Source organism: Puma concolor, chromosome B4 (assembly GCF_028749965.1).
Source record: "Puma concolor isolate L17-30 chromosome B4, mPumCon1.1.hap2, whole genome shotgun sequence".
Lineage (NCBI taxonomy): Eukaryota > Metazoa > Chordata > Mammalia > Carnivora > Felidae > Puma > Puma concolor.
The window spans coordinates 37,181,053-37,206,670 of NC_141673.1; the positions used below are offsets into that span (position 1 = coordinate 37,181,053).

General features: G+C 37.8%; 2 protein-coding genes across 10 annotated transcripts in view; one reads left to right on the forward strand and one right to left on the reverse strand.

The window, feature by feature from the left end:
* Window positions 1-1,340, reverse strand: part of METTL25 (methyltransferase like 25) — a 163,418-nt gene extending 162,078 nt beyond the window's left edge. For all 9 annotated transcript variants that reach the window (XR_015253459.1, XR_015253460.1, XR_015253456.1 and 6 more), the window contains exon 1: window positions 947-1,340. Coding sequence is in view for 3 of the 9 variants with exons in the window: in XM_025926605.2 (XP_025782390.2) it covers window positions 947-1,340 (394 nt within the window). In the remaining 6 variants the exon portion in view is untranslated. The remainder of the gene's footprint in view (window positions 1-946) is intronic.
* Window positions 1,339-8,063, forward strand: CCDC59 (coiled-coil domain containing 59). Its single transcript, XM_025926989.2, has 4 exons — window positions 1,339-1,549; window positions 2,560-2,872; window positions 5,353-5,452; window positions 7,581-8,063. The coding sequence occupies exons 1-4, from the start codon at window positions 1,339-1,341 to the stop codon at window positions 7,740-7,742; spliced, it is 786 nt and encodes a 261-aa protein (XP_025782774.1). The 3' UTR covers window positions 7,743-8,063.
* Window positions 8,064-25,618: the final 17,555 nt, after the last annotated feature.

Here is a 25,618-nt window from a genome sequence, read left to right on the forward strand (position 1 = left end):
AATTCATGGCACAGTAGATACTTTACAAACAATTTTCACGTGAACTGGTACATATTTCGGGTATATATTTCAGGTCTTCACTACTACCATCCTATTCCATGACACAGGCATCTCTTTCTTGTACTACAGAAATGGCATTCTAACTGGACTCTCAGCTTTTGCTCCATTAGTCTGTTCTTCAAACAATTATTAAAACTATTTTTTTTTCAAATATAGCTTACATTAAGTCCCCATATTGACCAAATGACTCCAAAGTTTTCCCATCACACTTAAATCTTTCTGAGGACTGGAGATCCTGCGTGATCCGGCCTCTGCTTACCTCCCTGACCACACCTGCCATTTCCCCATGGCTGGCTCTAGGCCCTCAAGCTTTTCTACAGAACCTCAACCAGTCCTGCTCTTTTGTGCCTCTGGGCCTCTTTGGTTCCTGAAATCCTTTCCTGTGGCTCACTGCAGGCTGGCGCCTTCTCCTACTTCTTAGCACCTAAATTAGAGCAGTCTCCTCACACAATCGCTATCACATCTGCTTTCATTTATTTTTTCTTGGCCATTATTTTAAATTATCTTGATGTATTTCATAAAGGGTTGATTTATCTTCTGCCGTTTCCACTTGGAATCTAAAAGCATTTTTCGTCTTGTTTCCCACCATTTAAAAACTTATTGTTGAATTATTCAAAGAACAAACGCTCCCGCACGATTCCCTGTCTCTTTAAATTTGGAAAATACACAAGCACCCAAGGACGTTAGAGATAACCCGGAAGAACGTACCAGGCCCACCCCGCTACGAACCCTACCCCGCTTCCGCTGCCCCGAAGCGCGTGCCTCCCGGCCCCGCCTCTGCCCGCCCCACCGCACACCTGTTTCCGCTCTTCTTCCGCTAGGGAGACTCTTTGTTGGGCCGGATTGTCTCTCGGCTCCCAGCCCGCCCCGCCCACTTGCCATTCACCTGATCCCATCTCGGCTTCCACCAGGAGGCGTGCCTCGGGGGACCGAACCTCCGCCTCGGCCGCTGACCGCCTCAGCACCCCCAGCACGGTCTCCGGGGGCAAGTCGACCAGTTGCTTCCACACGGACTCAGTGTAGAAGTCCACCGTATGTGCACTGGAAATGGACAGGGCTTCTCTCAGGAACTGCAGCAGTCCCTGCAACTTGGCACGCAACGTGGACAGGTCCTGGGTCACTGGGAGCGGAAAAGAAGCCGCCATGACGCTCACCCTCCCGGGCTGTAGGTGGCGCAAACGTAGCCGCAAGGCGAGGGCTCTCGGTCGCAAGTAACTCAGACCGTATGAATACGTCTCCGATCTGGACTCTAGTTGGGTGATTGATTGCTTTTGTCTCATGACGTACTTTCACAGCGTCCGTTGTGATTTTTCCTGGCGACTTGGTTGGTGTGCCATGGCGCCGGTGAGGCCGGCGGCTCGGTGGCCGGCAGGGAATTTTGGGTCACGTAGCGACGGAGTTTCCCCGGTCGCATTTAGGAAAAAGAATGTGAAGCAGAGGACGTGGCGATCTAATCATCAGCAGGCCTTCGTGGGAAGCGTTCGAGAGGGTATGTAAGAAGGCAGCCTTTTACAAATCCTCAGGCCTGCGAAATCTTAGAATATGAGACTCGCCATAGCAGGGAAGAAGGCTTTAGGATCCAGACCCGGGCCTCCTTGGGGCAGAGGGGGCCCATTCCCGGACTTCCTTGGGGCAGAGGGAATATGGGAATATGGGAGCTATGGGTTTCCCATAGCTCAGGAATGGAAGATGAGGCGGTGTTGGTAACTAAGTCTTTAAACGTGTTTCCCGACTTAACCCCATTCTTGATCAGAATTTTCTTACAATTTTTCTGTGAAACTGTAAGCAGAGCATCTATGGGTCCACTTCTGCATGTATTAAGTAAGGCAAAGGATATAGAGAAAGATGGGACCGAAATGTACTGCCCCAAATCCTTGCTGATTACAAATATCCCAAAGCTTTGGAAACCGTTTTCTTTTATTGATCTTAATGAACTTCGCTTTAGTTTGTTTTTATTTTGTCTTGCTGTCTGCACGTGTCCTCAAATCCCATTTGGAATGTATAAGCTGTAAGTTCAGTTTTCTCGTAATTGCTAGCTGTACAGAAAATCATGCACTGTCTTCTCTTTTTTGTACTGAATTTCTTTGGAAAATCAGTCATACTGTGCTTTTCTAAGGTAAAATAATTGATGAGAGTTTTTTCTGAAAGTACTGGAGACCTAGAGTAAGTGTTTTAGATGAATGAAGGAATTCATTTTGATTTTGGGTGCAGTCAGTTGGAATTATGTAACATTAGTCATTTTCTCTTCTTTGAGATTATTGAGTGTGTATGACTAATATTAGCCTTGTCTTTTTGCAAAGGACCAGCATACTATTCATTACATTCTCTTAAACCTGTTTTATGAAATGACTTCTTAAAGCAAAATTAGTTTTGCTAGTAAAGTAATTCGAGTTTCTGAATGTGATGATGTAAAAAGTTTTCCATGTTAAATTAATAGCTACATTTTTCATGCAATTTATTTTCTGACAAAGTTAATTTATGACTGATATTCTTCAATAGGACAAGGCTTCGCATTCCAAAGAAAACTGAAGATTCAGCAAAATTACAAGAAATTGTTGTGGAAGGAAAAGAAGGCTCAAACCTCACAGGAATCTCAGTTCACAGATCGATACCCTGATCATCTAAAACATCTTTATTTAGCTGAAGAGGAAAGACTCAGGAAGCAACTTAGAAAAGTTGAACAGCCTTTATCACAAGAACAAGTTGATCAACCTTTGCTAAAAGAACAATGTAGCACTGCCCAAGCTTTGTCTGAAGAACATTGTAGTGCTGAGCAGCCTCAGGCAGCAGAGCAACATAGCATAAGAATAAAGTATGTATTATTTTCTTTTCAAGTCCTTTAGATAGAAGTAGTGTTTTATGAAAGAGTTTATAGGACAGTTTGTGGAATTTGGAATTTTTCTCATTTAAGGCATTTTAGAAATCACAGTGAATTATGTGAAAATATTTTCAGGGAAGCTTTCTTTTTAGCTAAAATGACTGAATTAGGCTAGTTTATGTTAGTGGAAGAAGTAATGAAGTTGGAATTAAAAGATGTGGGTTTTGGATTTCAGCCTCAAATGCATTTAACTTTTTTGGACCATGGTAAACTCTTGTTAGTAGTACATGTTGAAAAAAACCAACAACTACTTTGAGAGATATTATAGTATAGTGGTTAACGTCAGACTCTGGAGCTGGACTCTGGTGCCTCTTCTTTGAGATAGAAATGATAATAAGAAGTATATAATTCAGAGCTGCCATTTGTTCAAGTCCAGAATGGATATTCACACAGACTCTGTGGTACTCCTGACCCATCTCATGGTGCTATGAAGACTGGTTTATTTATGTAAGGTATTTAAAAAGGTGTGTGGTATATAGGAAGTACTACATAGGTGTTAACTGCTGCTGTTACTACTATTCTAGACTTTTTCCCCCAGAGGACACAGACTTGGTTGCAATTAAACAAATAGATGGCATAGCTGTATAACACTTGGGTTTTAAAAGAGCTGACTTAACTTTCTCTATGCACACCTCAGGTTAAAATGTGCTAAAACCTAAACCGGCACAGAATCCAGCTGTTACTTGGGACTCTTAACTTTTTAGTTCACTAAAATACCGTTCTTTAAAGTTGTTAGTATCTGGAGCGCTCACTGCCTCCCTTCGGGGTGCCTGGCTGGTTCAGTGGGTAGAGTGTGCGACTCTTGGTTTCAGGCTGGTCATGTCAAGCCCCACTTTGGGTGTAGAGATTGCTTAAAGTTGTTAGCTACTTGTGGTAAAAGTAACAGGAAATAAGACCCCAGGAAAAAGTACAATTGAAAATAGAAACAGAGATGCTAAAAATTCAATTTTGTCAGTAGGCATGTGCGTCATATTATTGAATAATGGATGTATAGTTCTGGCAAATCTAGAAATGCAGGTTTCTGTCATTCTTGGTAATAATTGAGGTAAGGAGGGTTAAACCACGAGACACAATATGAAGGTAAAAATCATATTGTTAAAGATTTCTGAACTTTGAGGTCAAAGCAGGAGAAAGTTACTGAAGAAGTTAAATAGAAGTGTCATAATTGGAGAAAGGGGAATACAGAAACAGTGAAGTCAGCAGAGGACAGTTGTAGAAAGTAGAGATTGTTCATGTATCAAACACTGTAAAGTCCAAGAAAAACGGGACTTTAAGAACAAGTCTTTGGATTTATGGTTTAGGTAATCATTGGTGACTTTGGAGAGATTTTCAGTAGATAGTCCTTATTAACTTGGATGTAACTACCTAAAGAATGGAGACCAAGAAGGGAAACTCTTGGGGAAAAACCTGGTGCAAGAAAGGAAAACATGAGCAGGAGAGAAGAATGTCACTAGAACTAAGGGAATGAAGTTTTCAAAAATAGTGAATGGTCAATTAAATGAGACTGAATAATGCCCATTGATTCAATCATCATATTTGACTAGAAGGCCATTTTTGACGTGGATAGTTTCATTAAAGAGAGCAAATGCCAAATTGCAAGGAGTTAAAGGAGTGAATGTGATATGACATCTGTAGTCTATTTTCTGTTCTTTCTAGGTATTTGACAATGAAAGGACAAGGAATAAGACTGATAGAACAGTACATAGAGTCTGGTAATGAATAATTTATGCATTTGTTCAAGAAAGGAACTGTTGAAATGTTTTATTGTAGTTGTGAATTGGTATAGTGAAAAATTGAGACTGGGAAAAGGAAGATTAATTACTGAATCAGATAGCTTGAGAAATGAATGTCATCTGAGCTTCAGTAGTTGAATTAGATTAGAGTGGGATATCAGAGAGGGAGAAGTACTTTAATATAGAACAGTTTTAAATAGGGACTAGGTTCAAGGTGTAGTCATTCATGATTGAATAGGTTAAGTAGAGACAAGTTGATCAAAGCAGTTTGGGATTAAAGTTCATGTACCACCCACAACTTCTGTAACATCCTTCGTTTTAATGTTTTCTTCCTACTGTCATTTCTGTCATTCTTGTGCTGCTTTCCTGTTTGTTAACATTTTAGAATCTTTCAAAGCTTTCTGTATTGTCCCTGGTTGAAATATTTCTCAAAGAGTCTCTATAATTACTTATTTATAATTATTTTTTAATTGTATTTTGACAGCTGTAACTATATTTTTAATATTTTTTTTTGGACATTTTACTAATAAGATTGATGTCCTCTTCCAGCCTCTCTTCCTTGCTCTGTTCATTTGCATCAGTGACATTTTACTATTCAAGTACTATATTTGACATAATTGTGTTATAATTTTGGTTGCACCATTTTTAATCCTTTGACTTTCATATCTTTATCTTAAAAAGCTCCATTACTATTCCAAGGAAAAATAAAAAGAAAACATCAAATCAAAAAGCACAGGAAGAATACGAACAAGTACAAGCTGAGCGTACTGCTAAGAAACAAGTAAGATCTTTTAAAATATTTAAATTCTTTTTTTTTTTTAATTCTAAATGTATACATAAAGCTGTGCTTCTTAGTATGTGTATATAGTATGTTTTCTGTAAATTGCTATTGAATAAATGAGTGGTCGGAGAAGAGCTGGAGAATTTTAACAAATTCCTCAGTCATTTCTATTATCCTCAAGAAGGCATGCATACTAGTAGGTCAAGAATAGGATCTTAAAGATACTGCTTATAGGTTAATGAGTATCTGGGACAACAGTTTTTAAGAGTATGGTCTAGGAACTTGCACTTTTAACAAGTGTCTCGAGATTTTTATGTATAATAAAATTTGAGATCTACTGACTTAAAAATAGATTATCATAATTTTACATTGAAACAGGTAAAAGAGGGAGGTGATAGAATAAAATACTTCTTTCTAAAGAGTTGATCTTGCCTATTAAAAACTTACTAGATTAGCTTAGCAAAAAGTTACCACTCTTTATTGTCATTCAGAAGCCCAAAATTATAATAGTCTTTTTCAAATGAAAACAAGATGATGCAGAGCTTCAACAAAATTGTTCAATCTGTGGTTTCTATTTTTTGCATTGAAGCTATATTCATCCATCACTTTAAAAAGGATAGCACATCAATCAAAAACTACTTCAAAGATGGTATTGACATGAAATTTCTGTTATGTCTTAGCTTTAGAGTTTGTATCATTAAGAAATCTGGAAGTTTAACATGTACAATTCTCCTGATTATTTTTAAACTGATGGTAGACTAGGATGAAGGAGAAACATTTCTCCATGGAAGTATTGTACATTTGTTTCATAGTTTGTTACATTATGCTCTTTTCTAACCAGCAACAGTCAGTTATTAACTGCCACCTTTGGAAATGGTATAACAGGTAAAGTAAGGACCACTATACTATAAAACGTTTAGTATCTTTTTGAAATTTTCTTTATATATATGAATATTAAGGCTTTGTAGTCATGAAAATTGATAGTTTCTTAGAATTTATGGATATCAGATGTCAGGAGAAAAAGCCAACACCAATCAATCCATGAGAAATCAAAACTAAGTACATAAATTAAATAAGCACCCATAATAGATGCTAAAACTTTAATTTCTTTTGTTTGTTTGTTTTTGTTTTTTTTACTTTGTTTAGAGAAACTCCGTAGAGGTAAACTAGCCTGTATATACCTGAATTCACAAATAAATTCCAGATCTTTTGTGCTTGTTAAAGTAAATGAAGTATTATACCATAGGAGGACATAAGTTTGAGTGCTAATCAGACTTTGCATTAACAAGATCTAGATAGGAGACTTGGTCTTACAGGGTATTTGGGATTTGGGACAAGTCACTTTCCATATCATGGAGTGTCAGTTCTTCATCTTACAGATGAAGATAATAGCCTAGAATGACAGTTTTATAAGAATAGAATATGCTATGATATGAAAGCACTTTGATAATTAAGTTACATACAAATACAGGCTGTTGTCATTTGGGTGCTATATGTGTTACTAGGGAAATTGAGAAACAGCACATGTATTGCTTTTTTTTTTTAAGAACTTTTGTTTAACTTTTGTAAGAATATTGTGCATTTCAAATAGTGCTTTTCAGGTTTACATAAAAATTTGAATTATTTTTCTTATACTCAAATGAATTTGAGTCTTTATCTTAGCAAATCAAAGGAGCATAATTCTTAATCACAATCATAATGCCTAGCAGTGTTTTGCCTAGTATATAGTCAGTAAATGTTTCCTTAATTAAATCTGTCAGATGGCAAATTAAATACAATACCAGATATTCTACAAGTGAAGATTTTTGTATTATATGGAGTAGGTAATCTCTAAAATCCCAGATCTAATTACATGATGAAATCTTACATATATATGCCTTCTTTCCTCTGTGTTCTAATTTTAGTTGTAGCCAAATAACTAAAAAACTTTAATAACTTTGTGTTAGTCTGTATTAGAGCATTACGGAGTAAAGGCAGAAGGTAACTACTTAAGCGACAGGTAACACCTCTTATTTTGCAAAATCTAAGACAAGCCTAAAGTGTTTGCATGGTAATAGCTATTTCAGCACAATGACTGAACTGTATCTACTGTTTGTTACTAATGCAAATTGCATGTTAATAATTGTAGGAATTTGAGAAGAGAAAACAAGAGAGAGAAGAAGCTCAAAGGCTCTATAAAAAGAAGAAAATGGAAGTATTCAAAATATTGAGCAAAAAGACTAAAAAAGGCCAACCAAACTTGAATTTACAAATGGAGTATCTTCTTAAAAAAATACAAGAAAAAAATTAAAGCAGCCATGTTTTTAATTAGAAGTTAAAATAGCTGCCCTCTATTGAGTTCTTTTGTATATATACTGTTCCTCCTAACAATTAACTAAATTTATTAAGATAAAATGGATTGCTAAGCTACACTAAGTATAAAATGTCCAAATATTTTTTTTCTTGTGAAAGAAAATTTTCTGTATGCTATGCAATTTATTTGTTTCTTATTTATTTGCCTTCAAGGTGGCCCAAAGAACTGAAAGAACTTTCTATTTGAATGTGTTTAAGCATGTAATATTTTTGTACCATATGAAATTCAGATGAAATTAAATGTTTTGAAAATAAATGAGCACAGCTTTCAATGAATTATTTCAATTAAATATTTAATTTAGTAATGAACTATTACATTTAACAAATTTTTTTTAAACATTTCTATTCATTTTTGAGAGAACACTAGCAGAGGAGGGGCAGAGAGAGAAGGAGACACAGAATCTGAAGGAGGTTCCAGGCTCTGAGCTGTCAGCACAGAGCCAGACCCATGAACCATGAGATCATGACCTGAGCCAAAGTCAGAGGCTTAACCGACTGAGCCACCCAGGCACCCCTCAACTATTACGGTTTTAAATTCAGAAACATGAGAGCAGGTTACCCAGGTGCTGAAACTATCCTCTGCCCCCACTATATTATCCTGTGGTCTTTATTTTTTTTTATTTTTGCAACAGTGATTTCAGGAGTAGATTCCTTAATGCCTCTTACCCATTTAGCCCATCCCCCCCCACAACTCCTCCAGCAACCCTCAGTTCTCCATATTTAACAGTCTCTTATATTTTGTCCCTCTCCCTGTTTATATATTATTTTTGCTTCCCTTCCCTTGTGTTCATCTGTTCTGTGTCTTAAAGTCTTCATGTGAGTGAAGTCATATGATATTTGTCTTTCCCTGACTAATTTTGCTTAGCATGATACCCTCTAGTTCCATGTATTTACAATTGGCAAGATTTCATTCTTTTTGATTGCCAAGTAATACTCCTATCCATTCATCCCTCGATGGACATTTGGGCTCTTTCCATACTTGAACTATTGTCGATAGTGCTGCTAAAACATTGGGGTGCATGTGTCCCTTGGAAATAGCATACCTGTATCCCTTGGCTAAATACCAAGTAGTGCAATTGCTAGGTCATAGTGTAGTTCTATTTTTAAATTTTTGAGGAAACTCCATACTGTTTTCCAGAGTGGCTGCACTAGTTTGCATAGCCACCAACAGTGCAAAGGATCCACTCTGTGCACATCCTTGCCAACATCTGTTGTTGCCTGAGTAGTTAATGTTAGCCATTCTGACAGGTATGAGGTGGTATCTCACTGTGGTTTTGATTGTATTTCCCTGATGATGAGTGATGTTGAGCATCTTTTTATGTGTTGCTGGGCCATCTGGATGTCTTCTTTGGAGAAGTGTCTATTCATGTCTTTGTCCCATTTCTTCACTGGATTGTTTGTTTTTTGGGTGTTGACTTTGATAAGTTCTTCACAGATTTTGGATGCTAACACTTCAGCTGATACATTGTCTGCAAACGATTCTGTCGGTTGCATTTGAGTTTTGCTGATTGTTTCCTTCACTGTGCAGAAGCTTTTTATTTTGATGAGGTCGCAGTAGTTCATTTTTGCTTTTGTTTCCCTCACCTTTGGAGACGTGTTGAGTAGGAAGTTGCTGTGGCCAAGATCAAAGAGGTTTTTGCCTGCTTTCTCCTCGAGGATTTTGATGGCTTTCTGTCTTACATTGAGGTCTTTCATCCATTTTGAGTTTATTTTTGTGTATGGTGTAAGAAAGTGATCCAGGTTAATTCTTCTGCATGTCACTGTCCAGTTTTCCCAGCACCACTTGCTGAAGAGACTGTCTTTATTCCATTGGATGTTCTTTCCTGCTTCAAAGATTAGTTGGCCATACGTGTGGGTCCGTTTCTGGGTTCTCTATTCTGTTCCATTGATCTGAGTGTCTGTTTTTGTGCCAGTACCATACAGTCTTGATGATACAGCTTGAAGTCTGGGATTGTGATGCCTCCTGCTTTGGTTTTCTTTTTCAAGATTGCTTTGGCTATTCAGGGTCCTTTCTGGTTCCATACAAATTTTAAGATTATTTGTTCTAGCTCTGTGTAGAACAGTGTATAGATTTTTCACCTCTTTGGTTATATTTATTCCTAGGTATTTTATGGTTTTTGTTGCAATTGTAAATGGGATCGATTCATTGATTTCTTTTTTCATTGCTTCATTATTATTGTATAGGATTGCAACCAATTTCTGTTGATTTTATATCCTGCGACTTTGCTGAATTCATGGATCAGTTCTAACAGTCTTTTGGTGGAATCTTTTGGGTGTTCCATATAGAGTATCATATCTTGTGGGAAGAGTGAACGATTCACTTCCTCCTGGCTGATTTGGTTGCCTTTTATTCCTTTGTGTTGTCTGATTGCTGAAGCTAAAACTTCCAATGCTATGTTGAATAACAGTGGTGAGAGTGGACGTCCCTGTCTTGTTCCTGACCTTAGGGGGAAAGCTCTCAGTTTTTCCCCATTGAGAATGATATTAGCATTGGGTCGTTCACATATGGCTTTTATGATCTCGAGGTATGCTCCTTCTATCCCTACTTTCTTGAGGGTTTTTATCAAGAAAGGATGCTGTCTTTTGTCAAATGCTTTCTCTGCATCTGTTGAGAGGATCATATGGTTCTTGTCCTTTTATTGATGTGATGTATCATATTGATTGTTTTGCAGATATTGAACGAGCCCTGCATCCCAGGTATAAATCCCACTTGGTCATGGCGAATAATCTTTTTAATGTATTGATGGATCCGGTTGGCTAATAACTTGCTGAGGATTTTTGCATGCATGTTCATCAGGGAAATTGGTCTATAGTTCTCCTTTTTAGTGAGGTCTCTGTCTGGTTTTGGAATCAAGGTAATGCTGGCTTCATGTAAAGAGTTTGGAAGTTTTCCTTCCATTTCTATTTTTTGGAAAAGCTTCAAGAAAATAGGTGTTAACTCTTCCTTAAATGTTTGGTAGAATTCCCCTGGAAAGCCATCTGGCCCTGGACTCATTTTTTGGCAGATTTTTTATTACTAATTCAATTTCTTTACTGGGTATGGGTATGTTCAAATTTTCTATTTCTTCCTGTTTCAGTTTTGGTAGTTTATATGTTTGTAAAAATTTATCCATTTCTTCTAGATTGCCCATTTTATTGGCGTATAATTACTCAAAATATTCTCTTATTAGTGAATGTATTTTGTATTGTTGATTGTGATCTCTCCTCTTTCATTCCTTATTTATGTGGGCCCTTTCCTTTTTCTTTTTGATTAAACTGGCTACGGTTTTATCAATTTTGTTAATTCTTTCAAAGAACCAGCTCCTGGTTTCATTCGTCTGTTCTGTTTTTTTTAGTTTTGTTTTGTTTTGTTTTGTTTTGTTTTGTTTTGTTGATATCATTGATTTTTGCTCTGGTCTTTATTAATTCCTGTCTTCTGCTGATTTTGGGTTTTATTTGCTGTTCTTTTTCCAGCTCCTTAAGGTGTAAGGTTAGGTTATGTATCTGAGATCTTTCTTCCTTCTTTAGGAAGTCCTGGATTGCTATATTCTTTCCTCTTATGACCGCCTTTGCTCTATCCCAGAGGTTTTGGGCTGTGGTGTGATAATTTTCATTGGCTTCCATGTACTTTTTAATTTCCTCTTTAATTTCTTGATTAACCCATTAATTCTTTACTAGGATGTTCTTTAGTCTCCATGTATTTGTTATCTTTCCAAATTTTTTCTTGTGGTTGATTTTGAGTTTCATAGTGTTGTGGTCTGAAAATATGTACCATATGATCTCGTTTTTTTTGTACTTGTTGAGGACTGATTTGTGTCCCAGTGTGTGATCTATTCTGGAGAATGTTCCATGTGCACTTGAGAAGAATGTGTATTCTGCTTTAGGATGAAATGTTCTGAATATATCTGTTAAGTTGGTCCAGTGTGTCATTCAAAACCATTGTTTCCTTGTTAAGTTTCTGTTTATATGATCTCTCCATTGTTGTAAGTGGGGTGTTGAAGTCCCCTACTCTTACGGTATTATAATCAATGAATTTCTTATGTTTGTGATTAATTGATTTATATATTTGTTTTCCTTCACGTTTGGAACATAGATGTTTACAATTGTTAGGTCTTCTTGGTGGATAGACCCCTTAATTATGATCCAATACTCTTCTTCATCTCTTGTTACCGTCTTTATTTTAAAATCTAGATAGTCTGATATAAGTGTGGCTACTCCGGCTTTCTTTTGGCGACCATTACCATGACAGATGGTTCTTCATCCCCTTATTTTCAAACTGAAGGTGTCTTGAGGTCCAAAGTGAGTCTCTTGTAAACAGCATATAGATGGATCTTGTTTTCTTATCTATTCTGTTACCCTATGTCTTTTGATTGGAGCGTTTATACCACTGATGTTTAGAGTGAGTATTGAAAGATTTGAGTTTATTGCCATTATGTTGCGTGTAGAGTTGGAGTTCCTGGTCTCTGGTCCTTTTAGTCTTTGTTGCTTTGGTCTTTGTTTGTTTGTTTGTTTATCTTTTCTCCCCTCAGAGAGTCAGTCCCCCTTAAAATTTCTTTCAGGGCTTGTTAGGTGGTCATGAACTCCGTTAATTTTTGTTTGGTGGGAAACTTTTAATCTCTCCTTCTGTTTTGAATGACAACCTTTCTGGATAAAGAATTCTTGGCTGCATATTTTTCTGATTCAGCACATTGACTATATCCTGCCACTCCTTTCTGGCCTGCCACGTTTCTGTGGATAGGTCTGCTGTGAACCTGATCTGTCTTACCTTGTAGGTTAAGGTCTGTTTTTTCCTTGCTGCTTTCATTATTCTTTCCTTGCCTGAGTATTTGGTGAATTTGAGTATGAAATGTCTTGTTGATGGTCTGTTTTTGTTGAATCTTATGGGAGTCCTCTGTGCTTTCTGGATTTTGATGTCCAGGTTAAGAAAGTTTCTGCTATGATTTGCTCATACAAATTTTCTACCCCTATTTCTCTCTCTTCCTCTTCTGGAACCCCTATGATTCTGATGTTACTCCTTTTTAATGAGTCACTGATTTCTCAAATACTTAAGTCGTGCTCTTTTGCCTTGGTATCCCTCTTTTTTTTTCCTGCTTCATTATTCTCCAGAAGTTTGTCCTCTATATCGCTGATTCACTGCTCTGCCTCTTCCATTTCTGCCACTGTAGCATCCATTGAGAATGCAGCTCAGTTATAGCATTTATTTCATCCTGAGTAGGGTTTACTTCTTTAATCTCCGCAGAAAGGGATTCTAATCTATTTCGACTGCAGCTAGTATTCTTATTGTGATTCTAAATTCTGGTTCAGACATCTTGCTTGTATCTCCATTGGTTAAGTTCCTGGTTGTCATTTCTTCCTGGTGTTTCTTTGGGGTGAATTCCTTCGTTTTGTGATTTTGAAGGAAGGAATGGAATTAATGAGGGAAAAAAATAAAATTAAAATTAAAAAATTAAGACAACACACACACACACAGAAAAAATCAAATAAATAATGCTAGGTCCTAGGTGTGTTTTGGTCTGGGTGTTGATAGGGGCTTGACAGAGACAAAAGGGGAAAAAGAAAAAAAAGGAAATGTTTGGAAATTTGAAAAAAATGCAGTGCAAGAAAATGAAATGATGGAATAAAAATAGGATTTTAAAAACTTACAAAAAAGTTTTAAAAAGAAAAAAATGAAAAAAAATTGTTTTTAATAAAAAGTGAAAATAAACGTAAATTTTTTCTCTTTCTGTATTCAAGAAAAAAAAAGATTTAAAAAAAAGAAAATTGAATAGATGGACCAGCAAACAGACTGAAATACGGTTGAAGTTACCTTATTTTCCCCTGGAAGTCAAACTATGAAGGACTTTATAGTCTAAAACTATGCAGGCACGGAGATTTGTGGTGTTCCTGAAGAGCGAGGTTGACCCTGTTGGGCGGTGTTTAGTGTAACAGCTCTGTTCTCCACTAGATGGCGCTGCTTAGCTTGCTGGGGTGGATTTTTGTGGCACTTGTAGGTGTGTATGCGCATGCGCGGGAGGGGTGAAAAGGGCGTCACCCAGCTACCCTGTTGCCAATACTGGAATTCTGCTCTCCCCGATCAGCTATCGCACACCCATCCTTTGTCTCTGGCTTCCGTCCACTCCCCGCTTTTACACTGTCGGTGACCAAGCCGTCAGGTTGCCAGGTGGCACCACCCTCCTGAGTTTTCTCTCAGATGCGGCTGTCTTTAACGACCCCTCACTTCTGAGGGACTGCCGCTTTGACCCGTTCTGACCCTCTGTGGGAGGGTCTCACTGAGCAATGGCCTGGAGACAGCTGCACCCAGGAACATTCACCGGACCGTGCTGCTGCCAATGCCCAGGGACTGTGGCTGGGTGCCAGCCAGCCTCAGAAAAAGTTCACGCGATCGTGTAGCAGCAGCGTCTCAGGGAATATGGAGAATCACAACACACATCTGGCACCAGGCTTCACCCTTAATGACCCTGTTCCAGCACCAGTGAATGTGGTTCTCTGGGGTCCGCAGGGGTCTTTACCTGTGGGGGGCCACACAGCGTCTACCAGATGTCCTCCCAGCAGGGGAACCGCCTCTCCCTGTGTGGCCCGAAGCCCCCCGGACTACACTCTCTGCTCCTGCGGATTGGCCCTTCTCACCAGAGCACCGCCAGGTATTGAGCTGAGGAGTTTCAGACTCTGCGCTCCCCCTACTTATAGAGTCTTGATGGAATTTAAACCCTCTCCTTTCTCCTTTCTCCCTTTTTTAGTTCAGTTCCTGCGGCTGTTTCCACTTTTCCACTTTCTCTCCAGCTGCTTTTTTTTTTGGGGGGGGTGCTTTTCCTGTACTCTCCCCCTCGTCTCTGTCCTCTCTCCACAAGCAAAAACAGCTCCTTACCCTCCGCAGCTTCTCTCTCCCCCAGTTCACCTCTCCACGCCGTGTACCTGCTGAGTTCTGTGGTTCAGATTGTGCAGATTGTTGTGTTAATCCTCAAATCAGTTTTCTAGGTGTGCAGGATGGTTTAGTGTTGATCTCTATCATGTTGTCTTTATAAAATTTGGTGTAAGAATTCAGACTGCTATTTACAGGTATTCTCTTAAGTGGAAGCACACAGGTTGTTAGTGTCAAATCTTTTGAAAGATGATGGGAACTGAGCAGTGTCACAGCAAGAATTAAGTTTTCAGGTTTAGTGGGACCCTATTATGGAAGAATGTTGTCTCTGCGCATTACCAGTGCCGGGTCCACTGGTAACCTTTGTGAACTGAGGGAAAATGCTGGTACGTTGCTTCTCCTGTCTCCCTGCAATCACTACAAAATGAGAAGGGCTTGATTGAAAACAAAAGGAGTGTAATAATATTTGTAAAACCTTGTATAATAACATTTTATAAATGGTAACACATGCAGCCTGGTACTGCATTAAGGTTTCAGGGAGCCGGTGCGCTCTACTGATCACTTTGCATTTGAAAGTGCCGTAGGCGGGGCGCCTGGGGGGCTCAGTCGGTAAGCAGCCTGGTTAAGCATCTGACTTCAGCTCAGGTCATGATCTCCTGGTTTGTGAGTTCGAGCCCTGTGTCAGGCTCTGAACTGTCAGCACAGAGCCTGGAGCCTGCTTCAGATTCTGTGCCTCCCTCTCTTTGCCCCTCTCCCGCTTCTCCAAAATGAATAAACGTTAAAAAAAAAAAAAAAATGCAGTAGGAGATGCTGAGGAAACAGAATTTACCAAAGAGGAAATCTTTATTACATAGAAAAACAGTGCTTAGAAATGTGCAGTACATTATATAGCCTTTAAAACACGCAATTCAAGGGGCGCCTGGGTGGCGCAGTCGGTTAAGCGTCCGACTTCAGCCAGGTCACGATCTCGCGGTCCGTGAGTTCGAGCCCCACGTCAGGCTCTGGGCTGATGGCTCAGAGCCTGGAGCCTGTTTCCGATTCTGTGTCTCCCTCTCTCTCTGCCCCTCCCCCGTTCATGCTCTGTCTCTCTCTGTCCCAAAAATAAATAAACGTTGAAAAAAAAAATTTAAAAAAAAAAAATAAAAAAAAAAAACCACGTAATTCAAAAAGGCTGAATGTGGCTACCTTAGAAAAGAGAATACATTGTGAAACAGTAAAATATTTCAATGAATTACTGTATAGTGATTTCACACATGTTTTTCTTTCACTTCTAAACACTTTGTCAGGATAAGAGCAGGGAGACACTTTATCATGATAGGATAAGGGAAGAGATCTAGTCTTTTTGAAAGATGAGTAAAAAGGAGTTGAGTGCATTTTAAAAACGCTCTTGAGCAGCTGCTGTATGTGTAGGGTCCATGTTAAGGAATTAATCTTAAAAAAGAACTTCCTCCAAGCAATTTACAGAGAAGTAAATGCCAAGTAACAACATCATAAGACAAAAGTAATCTGTGATGATGAGGTATCAAAAAAAAAAAAGGTTCAGATTTCATTCATTAAGGAACTTCTTCATGCACTAACAGAACTTCTTACAAGGCACTGGCAGGGGTCCTATTTCAAGGTTTGGATAACACTGATGGTTTCAGAAACATGTTTTAACAAACAACAAGTGATTTTGTTGTGGATGGTCCTCGGACCGCATTTTGCAAAGCATTGGACAAGGCCTCAGTTTTCTGAGAAACTTTTGAAGACAGTAGGGATAGTTTCATGGATGAGGTGGCAGGTGGAAAAACCTTTAAGGTTGAGAAGAGTTGAAGACATCATGAGGAAAAGACAAAGGGAAGAAAGCCTGGGATATATTTAAAAGTTTGTTTAAAAGTCTTAAAAATAGTTACATTTCTGTTATTATGGATGGGGACTATCACATCCTTTGTTGATGTCTTCTTCCATGTGGAGGAGACACCCTCAGCCCAGCACTAATGGCCTCTTTGCTGTTCTAAAGTTTTCTGCCCAGCGAGGTAGTGACTTACCTAATAATTTTGGGGAGAACACCTTGCCTGCCTGCACAGTGCATATACTTTTGATGACTATTCTCATACTGAAACTGTAAAGAACAGGGAAGTATTGATGAAGAACAGGAAGCGGAAGGGATGGAGGCAGAGCAGGGAAAAGGCCTGTGTTTTGGGGAACGTAACATCTAAAACTCCAATTTGTGCTGCATGGGTCAGTATGTTAAGAAATAAAGCAGGAATGAAACTTGAGTGAACATGGTATACAGGTGGAGCAGCTTTGGGTGGTCAGAGCTCGTGGTTTTTGAGCTCAGACTTTATTACATCCACAGGGAGTTTGGATGTTGGCAGTTTGTAGAGGTTTATACTGGGCATTAATTTGATACACACACACACACACACACACACACACATATATGTATGTATACTTGCAGTAGGCTTTTAATTGTTACCATTTTGGCAAGATAAGTTAAGCCTTAAGGCACATGGGATTTTGATCTGAAGTTCAGGGTAGGCTTGTCTACACAACACTAGTTATTTCTACAGAGGCAGGGTGCAATACTGAGCCTCAAGCAGAAGTGCACAGGCATCAACAAAGAAGCAGGGTAGAAGGTGGGTGTGGTGGTGGAAACACACAGGCTTCTGCAAAGGCAAGGAATGTGGGAGTGGGGCTCACTCAAAACCTGGCCTCCTGGATAGTGTCAGCTGATATCAGCCAAGATGAGGCTCAGTGAGCTACTGGCTCTGCTGGCGTTAAAGGCATTGGCAAGTAGAGGCCGCATCAGGGTGCAGTCTATTGCAGCTTGACCCTGAACTACATTGAAACTCATGAACATTAGGGACCTCAGCAGAAGCTGCAGAGACACTAGATAGCCACTGCATTTAGGATTTAATGATAGAAAAAATATAGCTGTGCAGAACATTAATGACTATATCAGTATTTGCTGCTCTTAAACTTCAAGGCAGAGGACCTTGTGTGCAGTACAGACTTCTACATCCCCATAGCTTATTTTACAACTGGAAGTTTGTACCTTTTGACTCCATTCACCCCCCACCACCTGCCACTTGATTTAATATTGTTTATAAATGGATTTTGAAAATGACAAAGGCATCCACTTTTATTGTGCCTGTTGGAAACACAGACATGAAAGCGATCCATTACATATTTTATCTTCCCAAGTAGTAAAGGTAATAACCCTGACTGAAGCCTGTACTGTGGCAAAAGACAGAAGATAAAACAAGAGTAGATATGGTTTTGGAATTGTTTGTGACTTTGAAATGCTATGAAACCTGAAGGATTTATGACATCAAATATTTTGACTAGTGGTGAGAAAGTTACCTATGACTTAGTGGAAGCTATTCAAGACTCACAAAGAAACAGTGGTTATGAATGTAGAAGTACATAGGCAGACCAAAGGCCAATGTCAATGCCCTCGTAGAGCTGCACACTAAATGAGCTTTTACCAACCCAGCCAAATGAGATGCCTCTAAGTTGATGTGTCTCTCCACCAAACATTCAGACAGATAATTTTCCCAATTTAAGAAGGCTAAGGTTGACTCACAGCATCTACATCAACCTTCTGAAAGACAGAATTGGCCACCAGAGGGATGGAGGCCAGAAGTCCACTATCAAGGTGTTGCAAGGGCTATGCTCCCTGAGAAGGCACTAGGGAAAGATCTGTCCCAGCTCTCTTCTAGCTCTGGTAGTTCCTTGGCTTGAGGCAACATAACACCAATCTTCACATGCTGTTCTGTCTGTGTGGCTATCTCTGTGTCCAAATTTCCTTTTTTTTATAAGGACACTGATTATATTGTAGTAGGATTCACCCTAATTATCTCATTTTACCTTATTACCTCTGTAAAGACCCTATCTCCAACTAAGGCTGCATTCTGAGGTCCTGAGGATTAGAACTCCAATGTATCATTTTTAGGGGAACACAATTCAACCCATTACATACATTATCATGAGGATACTTTACAACATTATTGGGACACCATTTCTATTCCTTCTATGGGTTCATGTGTCAATGTGAATTTCCACTCACATGATACCTTAAACTGAGGCTAAGTCAAAAATGTCTCTAGGGGCCCCTGGATGGCTCATTCGATTAAGTGACCAGCTCTTGATTTGGGCTCAGGTCATGATCTTACAGAGCTGCATCGGGCTCTGTGCTGCCAGCATGGAGCCTGCTTGGGATTCTCTGTCTCCTTCTTTCTCTGCCCCTCCCACATGCATGTGTGCTCTCTCTCTCTCTCTCTCAAAAATAAATAAAACTTTAAAGAAAAAAATTCTCTAGAAGCACACAATTTCAAAAAGCACTCTGAACCAAAGATGATAATGGATGTGAAGCCCATGCCTGAGATTGACGAAATACGACATAGCACAATGATTTTTTTTTAATCTTTCTCTTTTTGTAATTATTGTCCTGGTATTTGGTTATTTAACCCAAATATCATGAGATTGTTTTCTTTCAGCATAGTTGAGTTTATCATATTCAGTTCTTGGTATATTCAAAATACATGGTTACCGGGCACCTGGGTGGCTCAATTGGTTGAGCGTCTGACTCTTGGTATCAGCTCAGGTTGTGATCTCACAGTTTTGTTAGTTCGAGCTCTGTGTTGGGCACTGTGCTGACGGTGAAGGACCTGCTTGGGATTCTCTGTCCCCCTCTCTCTCTGCCCCTCCTCACTTGTGCTCTCTCTCAAAATAAATAAACAAAAAAAAAAAAAATACATGGCTAACAATTTACCTGTGCATTTCCAATAGCTATAAATAAAAAGTTGGTTGGGTCTATGAGAACTTCTGTTTACATACAGAAAGTCTCCATGCTACCATGGGATTATCCTTATAATTCCAGTTACTATGCATAGGCACCAGTAATTGCTGTGGTCCCAGATGGCCATATCCACATGAAGTTTGTGAAACCCTTCCTGTTATTCTCTGTAGAGGCCAGTTTACCTAGTCAAAATCCACACAGGTCCTGATCCCATGGGTCATGAGTGGGGACAGCCTTCCCTCAAGGAATTTGACAAAAGACCTAACTAAAAATAAGTAATAGACCATAAAACATGACCCACAAGGATGAAATGGCCATAGACCACCCCTCATACAATGGAAATGAACCAATCAGGAATGGACAACCCAGCACATAGAGTTATCAAACCAATACCAGTAGGACCTGAGAAGGAACAAGGGGGAAGGGAAGGGGGTGGGGAGTGACTAGAACCTTATAAAACAAAGACCCTTGCCTATTATCGCGGGCATTCACTTTCGAATGTCCCCTCTCTGTAAATAGCTTTCATACTATTCTTTTAACTTTATAGTTTAATAAACTTTTGCCTGCTGCTTAAAAAAAATAAATAAAAACAATAGAGAATGGTTATCACAAACACTTTCAGTGTGTGTCACTTTTGGTAATGTTCAGGAGATGAAAAATAACGTAAAAATAACAGGAAAATAATATAAATATTTGTCATTACTGCAAATTTCTTAAGGCTTGATTTTTTAGTATCTCCTTCCTATATTGCATTTGTGGAACTAGAGCTTATTAGATGTTGCCTGTTAATTGCTTAGGCTGAGTAATTTAGCCTACCTTATTATCAACTTTGCAGACTGTACAGAGTCCATTAGAGATGGCAAAGCAACATTCCATTGGCTCAAAAAAGGTCATCACTGGTTGTTTCAAATTCTACTTGTGGTTGTGTTTATAGTAATGCAGTATAGTCATGTAGGGCTCAAAATGTTATCTTAGTGGACCAGTTCTGTCACTGAACCTCTGATATACAGAGACATTCATATGACAATTCTATGCCAGAGTAAACAAATTATGGTCAAAGCTTGTCCTCTGAGGTGAAGGAATAACCACAAGAAGAGACTGATGAATTTTGGCCTCTTGGGCACACCTCATACAAAGCAGAGACACCCAAATGCCATAATTCTAAAGTAGCAAAATCACATACAAAGCAGTGGTGCTTAGATGGTATAATCCTAAAGTGGGCATTATACAAACACTCCAAATATCTCAGTGCTTACTTAACCCAGATCTACTTATCTAATGGACATTACTCACAGACCTTGTTTTCCTAATATGGAACAGAGAGAGCTCACAGTCTTGTGATTATAGAAGACTAGTCCATTTCTCCCCCACCCCAAACTTTTTTTATGAGAACCTCCTGGGTTTGGTCTGCAATTATGTATATATAATTTTATTACTATATATTATATATACTATGTATATAATATTTATACAACAGAAATAGAGAAAGTAGTAGAAGGAAATAACGGGTTGAAAAATGTTGAGTTTGTTCAATTTATATCTGAGTAGACCTCAAATTATCTGTTCACTACAGTGGAGAAAGTCAAGTGGATCTTCAATACCATCCATTCCCTCTCACCATCCTTAGGAAAAAGTCTTTTGGAAATTCTTCTTGAGTTAATTACCATGGCAGGAGGTTTTGAAGGTTACTTTTTGTGTTTTAAATGTAGATTAAAATCTGAATTCATTAAAAAACATTAGCATATTTGTGTGACTTGTATTTTATGCTTGCATATCTAGAAGAGTTATTTGGATTTCTTTTGTTCTAATCTATGTATAATTTGGCATAATATCAAATGTATCATCTTAAATTTTAAATAGTCACAATAACTGTTTGCCTTTGTAAAAAGTGGAAAACTGCTAAATTCATCCATTACATTCTTACCCCCATTTCCAAGCAAATTTACTTTTTGTATACTTTATAACAAATTAATTTTAAAAATCTAAGTTTTTTAAGTAAACTCTATGGCCAACGTGGGGCTTCAACTCATGACCCTGAGTTCAAGAGTTGCATGCTCTACTGACTGAACCAGCCAGGTGCCCCCTAAAATCTAAGTTTTAATCAGAGAAGAGAGGTTAAAATTTATGCAACCCATGTTTAGCCCTTTAAAAAATTTTTGAGATGTATTCTGTATTATGAATTACCACAATTTATAATCTTCAACATTTATATATTCTTCTTCATAGGATATATAATCTGTCATCAACTCTTAAGACTTACATTCTTTGATTTTATACTAATGTTTTTACATTAGTGGCTTAATAGGTGAGCCATCCACATGAGTCATGACGACAACTCTTCAGTGTACCTAGAGGTTTTGGCAATAATGGAATATGTACTTTTCTAGAAATTAGAAACCACTCATCTAGTGTGAAAGGAAAGAATTATTCTTTGCTATTAATTGAAATAGTTTAAGAGTTTGCAGTATTTTGCTGTCCCAATAATAACTAAAACCGAGAAACATTAATGATTAATGTAAAGTGTAATAGGGACAAATTATGCTTGGATTATTCACTTACACAATTGCAATTTGACTAAGGATGGCATTTATTTATATTTACAGTTGTGATCACAAATTATTATTGTTTTGCCACTTTCAAAAAAGTTATTAAAGAATATGTGAACAAGCTTAAATGTTCAATTCTACCTTGGTACACACTGCAGCTGACAAATTCAGAGCTTGGCTTCTGACACTGTGGGAATGGGCCAAATTACTTCTGGATTAGACACTGAAATAGTAATAAATACTACTACTAGGCCTTTCTAAAACTGGCTCAATTAACTGCACTCAGGTACATTTATTTCATCTAGATTTCATGAAGACACATTCTAAATATAATTTATAAATGAGAACATATGAAGTAAATGCTTAATTATTTATTCAAGGTCACACAACAATTTGGTGTCTGAGCTTAAACAAAAACTCAATTTCCTAACATTTGCCTCAAGCTGCTATGTGGATAACTCTAGAAATTCCATCTGTGAAATTTCAATCAAGACAGATGTATTTAAACCCTTTGAAAGCTTTGCTTGCTATGTAAATTCCACATTGCAGACTGATTATTATATAGTCATTCACAGTGGTCTTTTTTTTTTTTTTTTTTTTGACAGTACATGCTGGCACAGCATTTGACACCCTTTAGAGTAACTATGACACATACACATTCAAATACATTAACATCCGGTCTTAACTGACTCTTCTAGGTTGACCAATATGATCTCCCCAGAATGCAGTGATCCTTTAGCTAGCAATATCGAGAACAGTAAGCTTTCCTAGTTCTCTCCCCCATTTAAAATTTTTCTTGTTAAAAAAAATAACAGCATCTAACGTATCTACAGGTGTCCATCTAACATTCATGTTTGAGATTTTGGAGTCACTGGAAAAGAAAGGAGAGATCAGAAAAAGATTTAAGAACAATCAAATGTTTACGTGGAAATTAATCACACTTCTATTTACAAGCTATGTGACTGCAAAATGACTTACCATCTCTGTGCCCCAGTTTATCTATCATTAAAATGAACATGATAATATAGGGTCCTAACTCATTTTCCAAATCCTTGAGTCCAAGAGTGCTTCAGCTTCAGAATGTTTTAAATATGTAATTCAGTGCAAACACCATATATTTACATAACAGTCACAGCAGGGTCTCAAGCAGCATATTAAAATATTAAAATTGCTGCAGTAAAATGAATATTCAAACTAAGAGATGATTCAAGAATATAAATAGCCTCATATCAATTCAGGTCAGATTTTTGCCTATGTGAAAAAAAAAAAAAAAAAAAAAAAAAAAACCCAGAACAAACAAAACCCCAAAGTTTTCAGAGACTTTTGCCTCTTAAAACTGTAGATAAAAAGATCATTAGCCTGAAATAATGCATCCATAATAGGGTAACTTAAGTGGATAACTAAATTCTTTCATGCTTTTTAATGACCAAAAATGATAAAAGCATTGGAGAAAAATATATATGTTGTCAATAAAAGTAAATATGTTGTCATAATTGCAATTATCTGCCTATATTTTAGATATTAATCACATTATATTCTGTGTCAGTAATATCTAATAATTTTTACATTGCCAAATTGAAAATCATGCCTGACTGTTTTGTGTCACAGGATGTAAACCCATTCAATTACTAATGGCAGTTATAGCCATTAAGAAACCTTGGGGTGCCTGGGTGGCTCAGTCGGTTAAAGCATCCGACTTTGGCTCAGGTCATGCATGATCTTGCTCTTCAGAGTTCAAGCCCCACGTCAGGCTCTGTGCTGACAGCTCAGAACCTGGAGCCTGTTTCAGATTCTATGTCTCTCTCTCTGTCTCTCTCTGTCTCTCTGCCCCTCCCCCACTTGCACTGTCTGTCTCTCTCAAAAATAAATAAACATAAAAAAATAAAAAAAAAGAAACCATAAAAAAATTCTCAAATGACACTTTATGAGTGCTGGATCCCTTACAGATAAAACCTGCCAATTTTGAATTATCCACTCTTATTTCTTTATCCCTGAAAACTTTTGACACTTTTGCTACCCAAAAAAATGAGATTTTAAGCATAGGATATGAATTAGAATTATCTTCCCTAAATTTAATTGCAGAGACTTAAGTAGGCTAGTGCTAATACCGCTTTAAAAAAGCAAAAGTGTATGGAGTGCCTGGGTGGCTCAGTGGGTTAAGTGACTGACTTCAGCTCAGGTCATGATCTCATGGTTTTTGAGTTTGAGCCCCATGTCAGGCTCTGTGCTGACAGCTCAGAGCCAGCTTCCAATTTTGTGTCTCCCTCTCTCTCTGCCCCTCCCCCACTCACACACACTCTCTCTCTTTCAAAAAAAAAAATAAATATTAAAAAAAAAAAGTAAAATCCTAAGGGTGTCTATGTGGCTCAGTCAATTGGGCATCTGACTCTTGATTTCCCCTTGTCTTGATCCCAGAGTCTTAGGATCAGGCTTCATGCTGACCATGGAAGCACCTTGAGATTCTCACTCTCTCTCCCTCTTCCCCTCTCCCCCACTCACGCTTTCTCTCTCTCTCTCTCAAAAGATTTTTTTTAAAGTAAAAATGTAATTTCTCCTGAAGTTCATATTCAAATGTAGATTTATAAACATATTTTTATATCTATATAAACTAAGAGCTCAGACATTTTAAACTTTTAGAACTACTTTACTAAATGTTGAACATACTATTTTCCCTCTCATAATTACCAGATATTTTCATGTGAAACATAGGTTGGTATTTTGAGGCCAATTAAAAGCAAACTAGTAATTTGAGGTAATGAAAGATATAAATGTTAGAAAAACAGATAGATACTGAGATTCTATTCTTCTGACACATATGTAAGAAGTAAATTAATATCATCACTGTTATTACAGTTACCTGGCACTGTGCTCAGAAATTTACAAATACTATCTCATTTAATCCCAATGAACTTTATGATTCCATCCAACCCTATGATTGGCTAATATCATAACATGATGATAAAAACAGTAATAAATAAATAAAACTTTAAAAAAACAAATACAGAAATATGAATTCAGTACAATTGTTTTATTTATTTTTTGTAACTGTATTTATTTTGAGAGAGAGAGAGAGAGTGAGCACACACAAGCAGAGGAGGGGCAGAGAGAGAATCCCAAACAGGCTCTGTGCTGTCAGTGCAGAGCCCAGCATGAGGCTCTATCTCAGGAACCATGAGCTCATGACCTGAGCCTAATCAAGAGCCTGACGCGTAACTGACCGAGTCACCTAGGCACCCCTGTGTCAAAACATTTTCAAAATTAGTATTCCAGTTGATTCAAGTATCTCATTTCCAAATAGGTATGATATTCATTACTTGCTTAACAAGAGTTTCTTTTAAGCCAGTGACTCATTTTATAATTACAAAAATGAAAAATAAAAGATATTACAAAATGATCAACTAACATGTCTTTCCAAAGAAATTCTAGTAAAGAATAGTTATATTTACTTGTATTTTCTTATCTTCAGTATCAAATGTATACACAAAAGCATTCTCTCATCTGGTGGCCAACAAAATTGTGTACATTATTTAGTATTCTGCTGGAGAACAAGTTGAGTAGCAGTATATTTAAAAAATTTATATGTATATGAATATTATATTTTTATAAATATTAGAGTCAGATGAAAATACAGATTTTTAAGAAAGGAA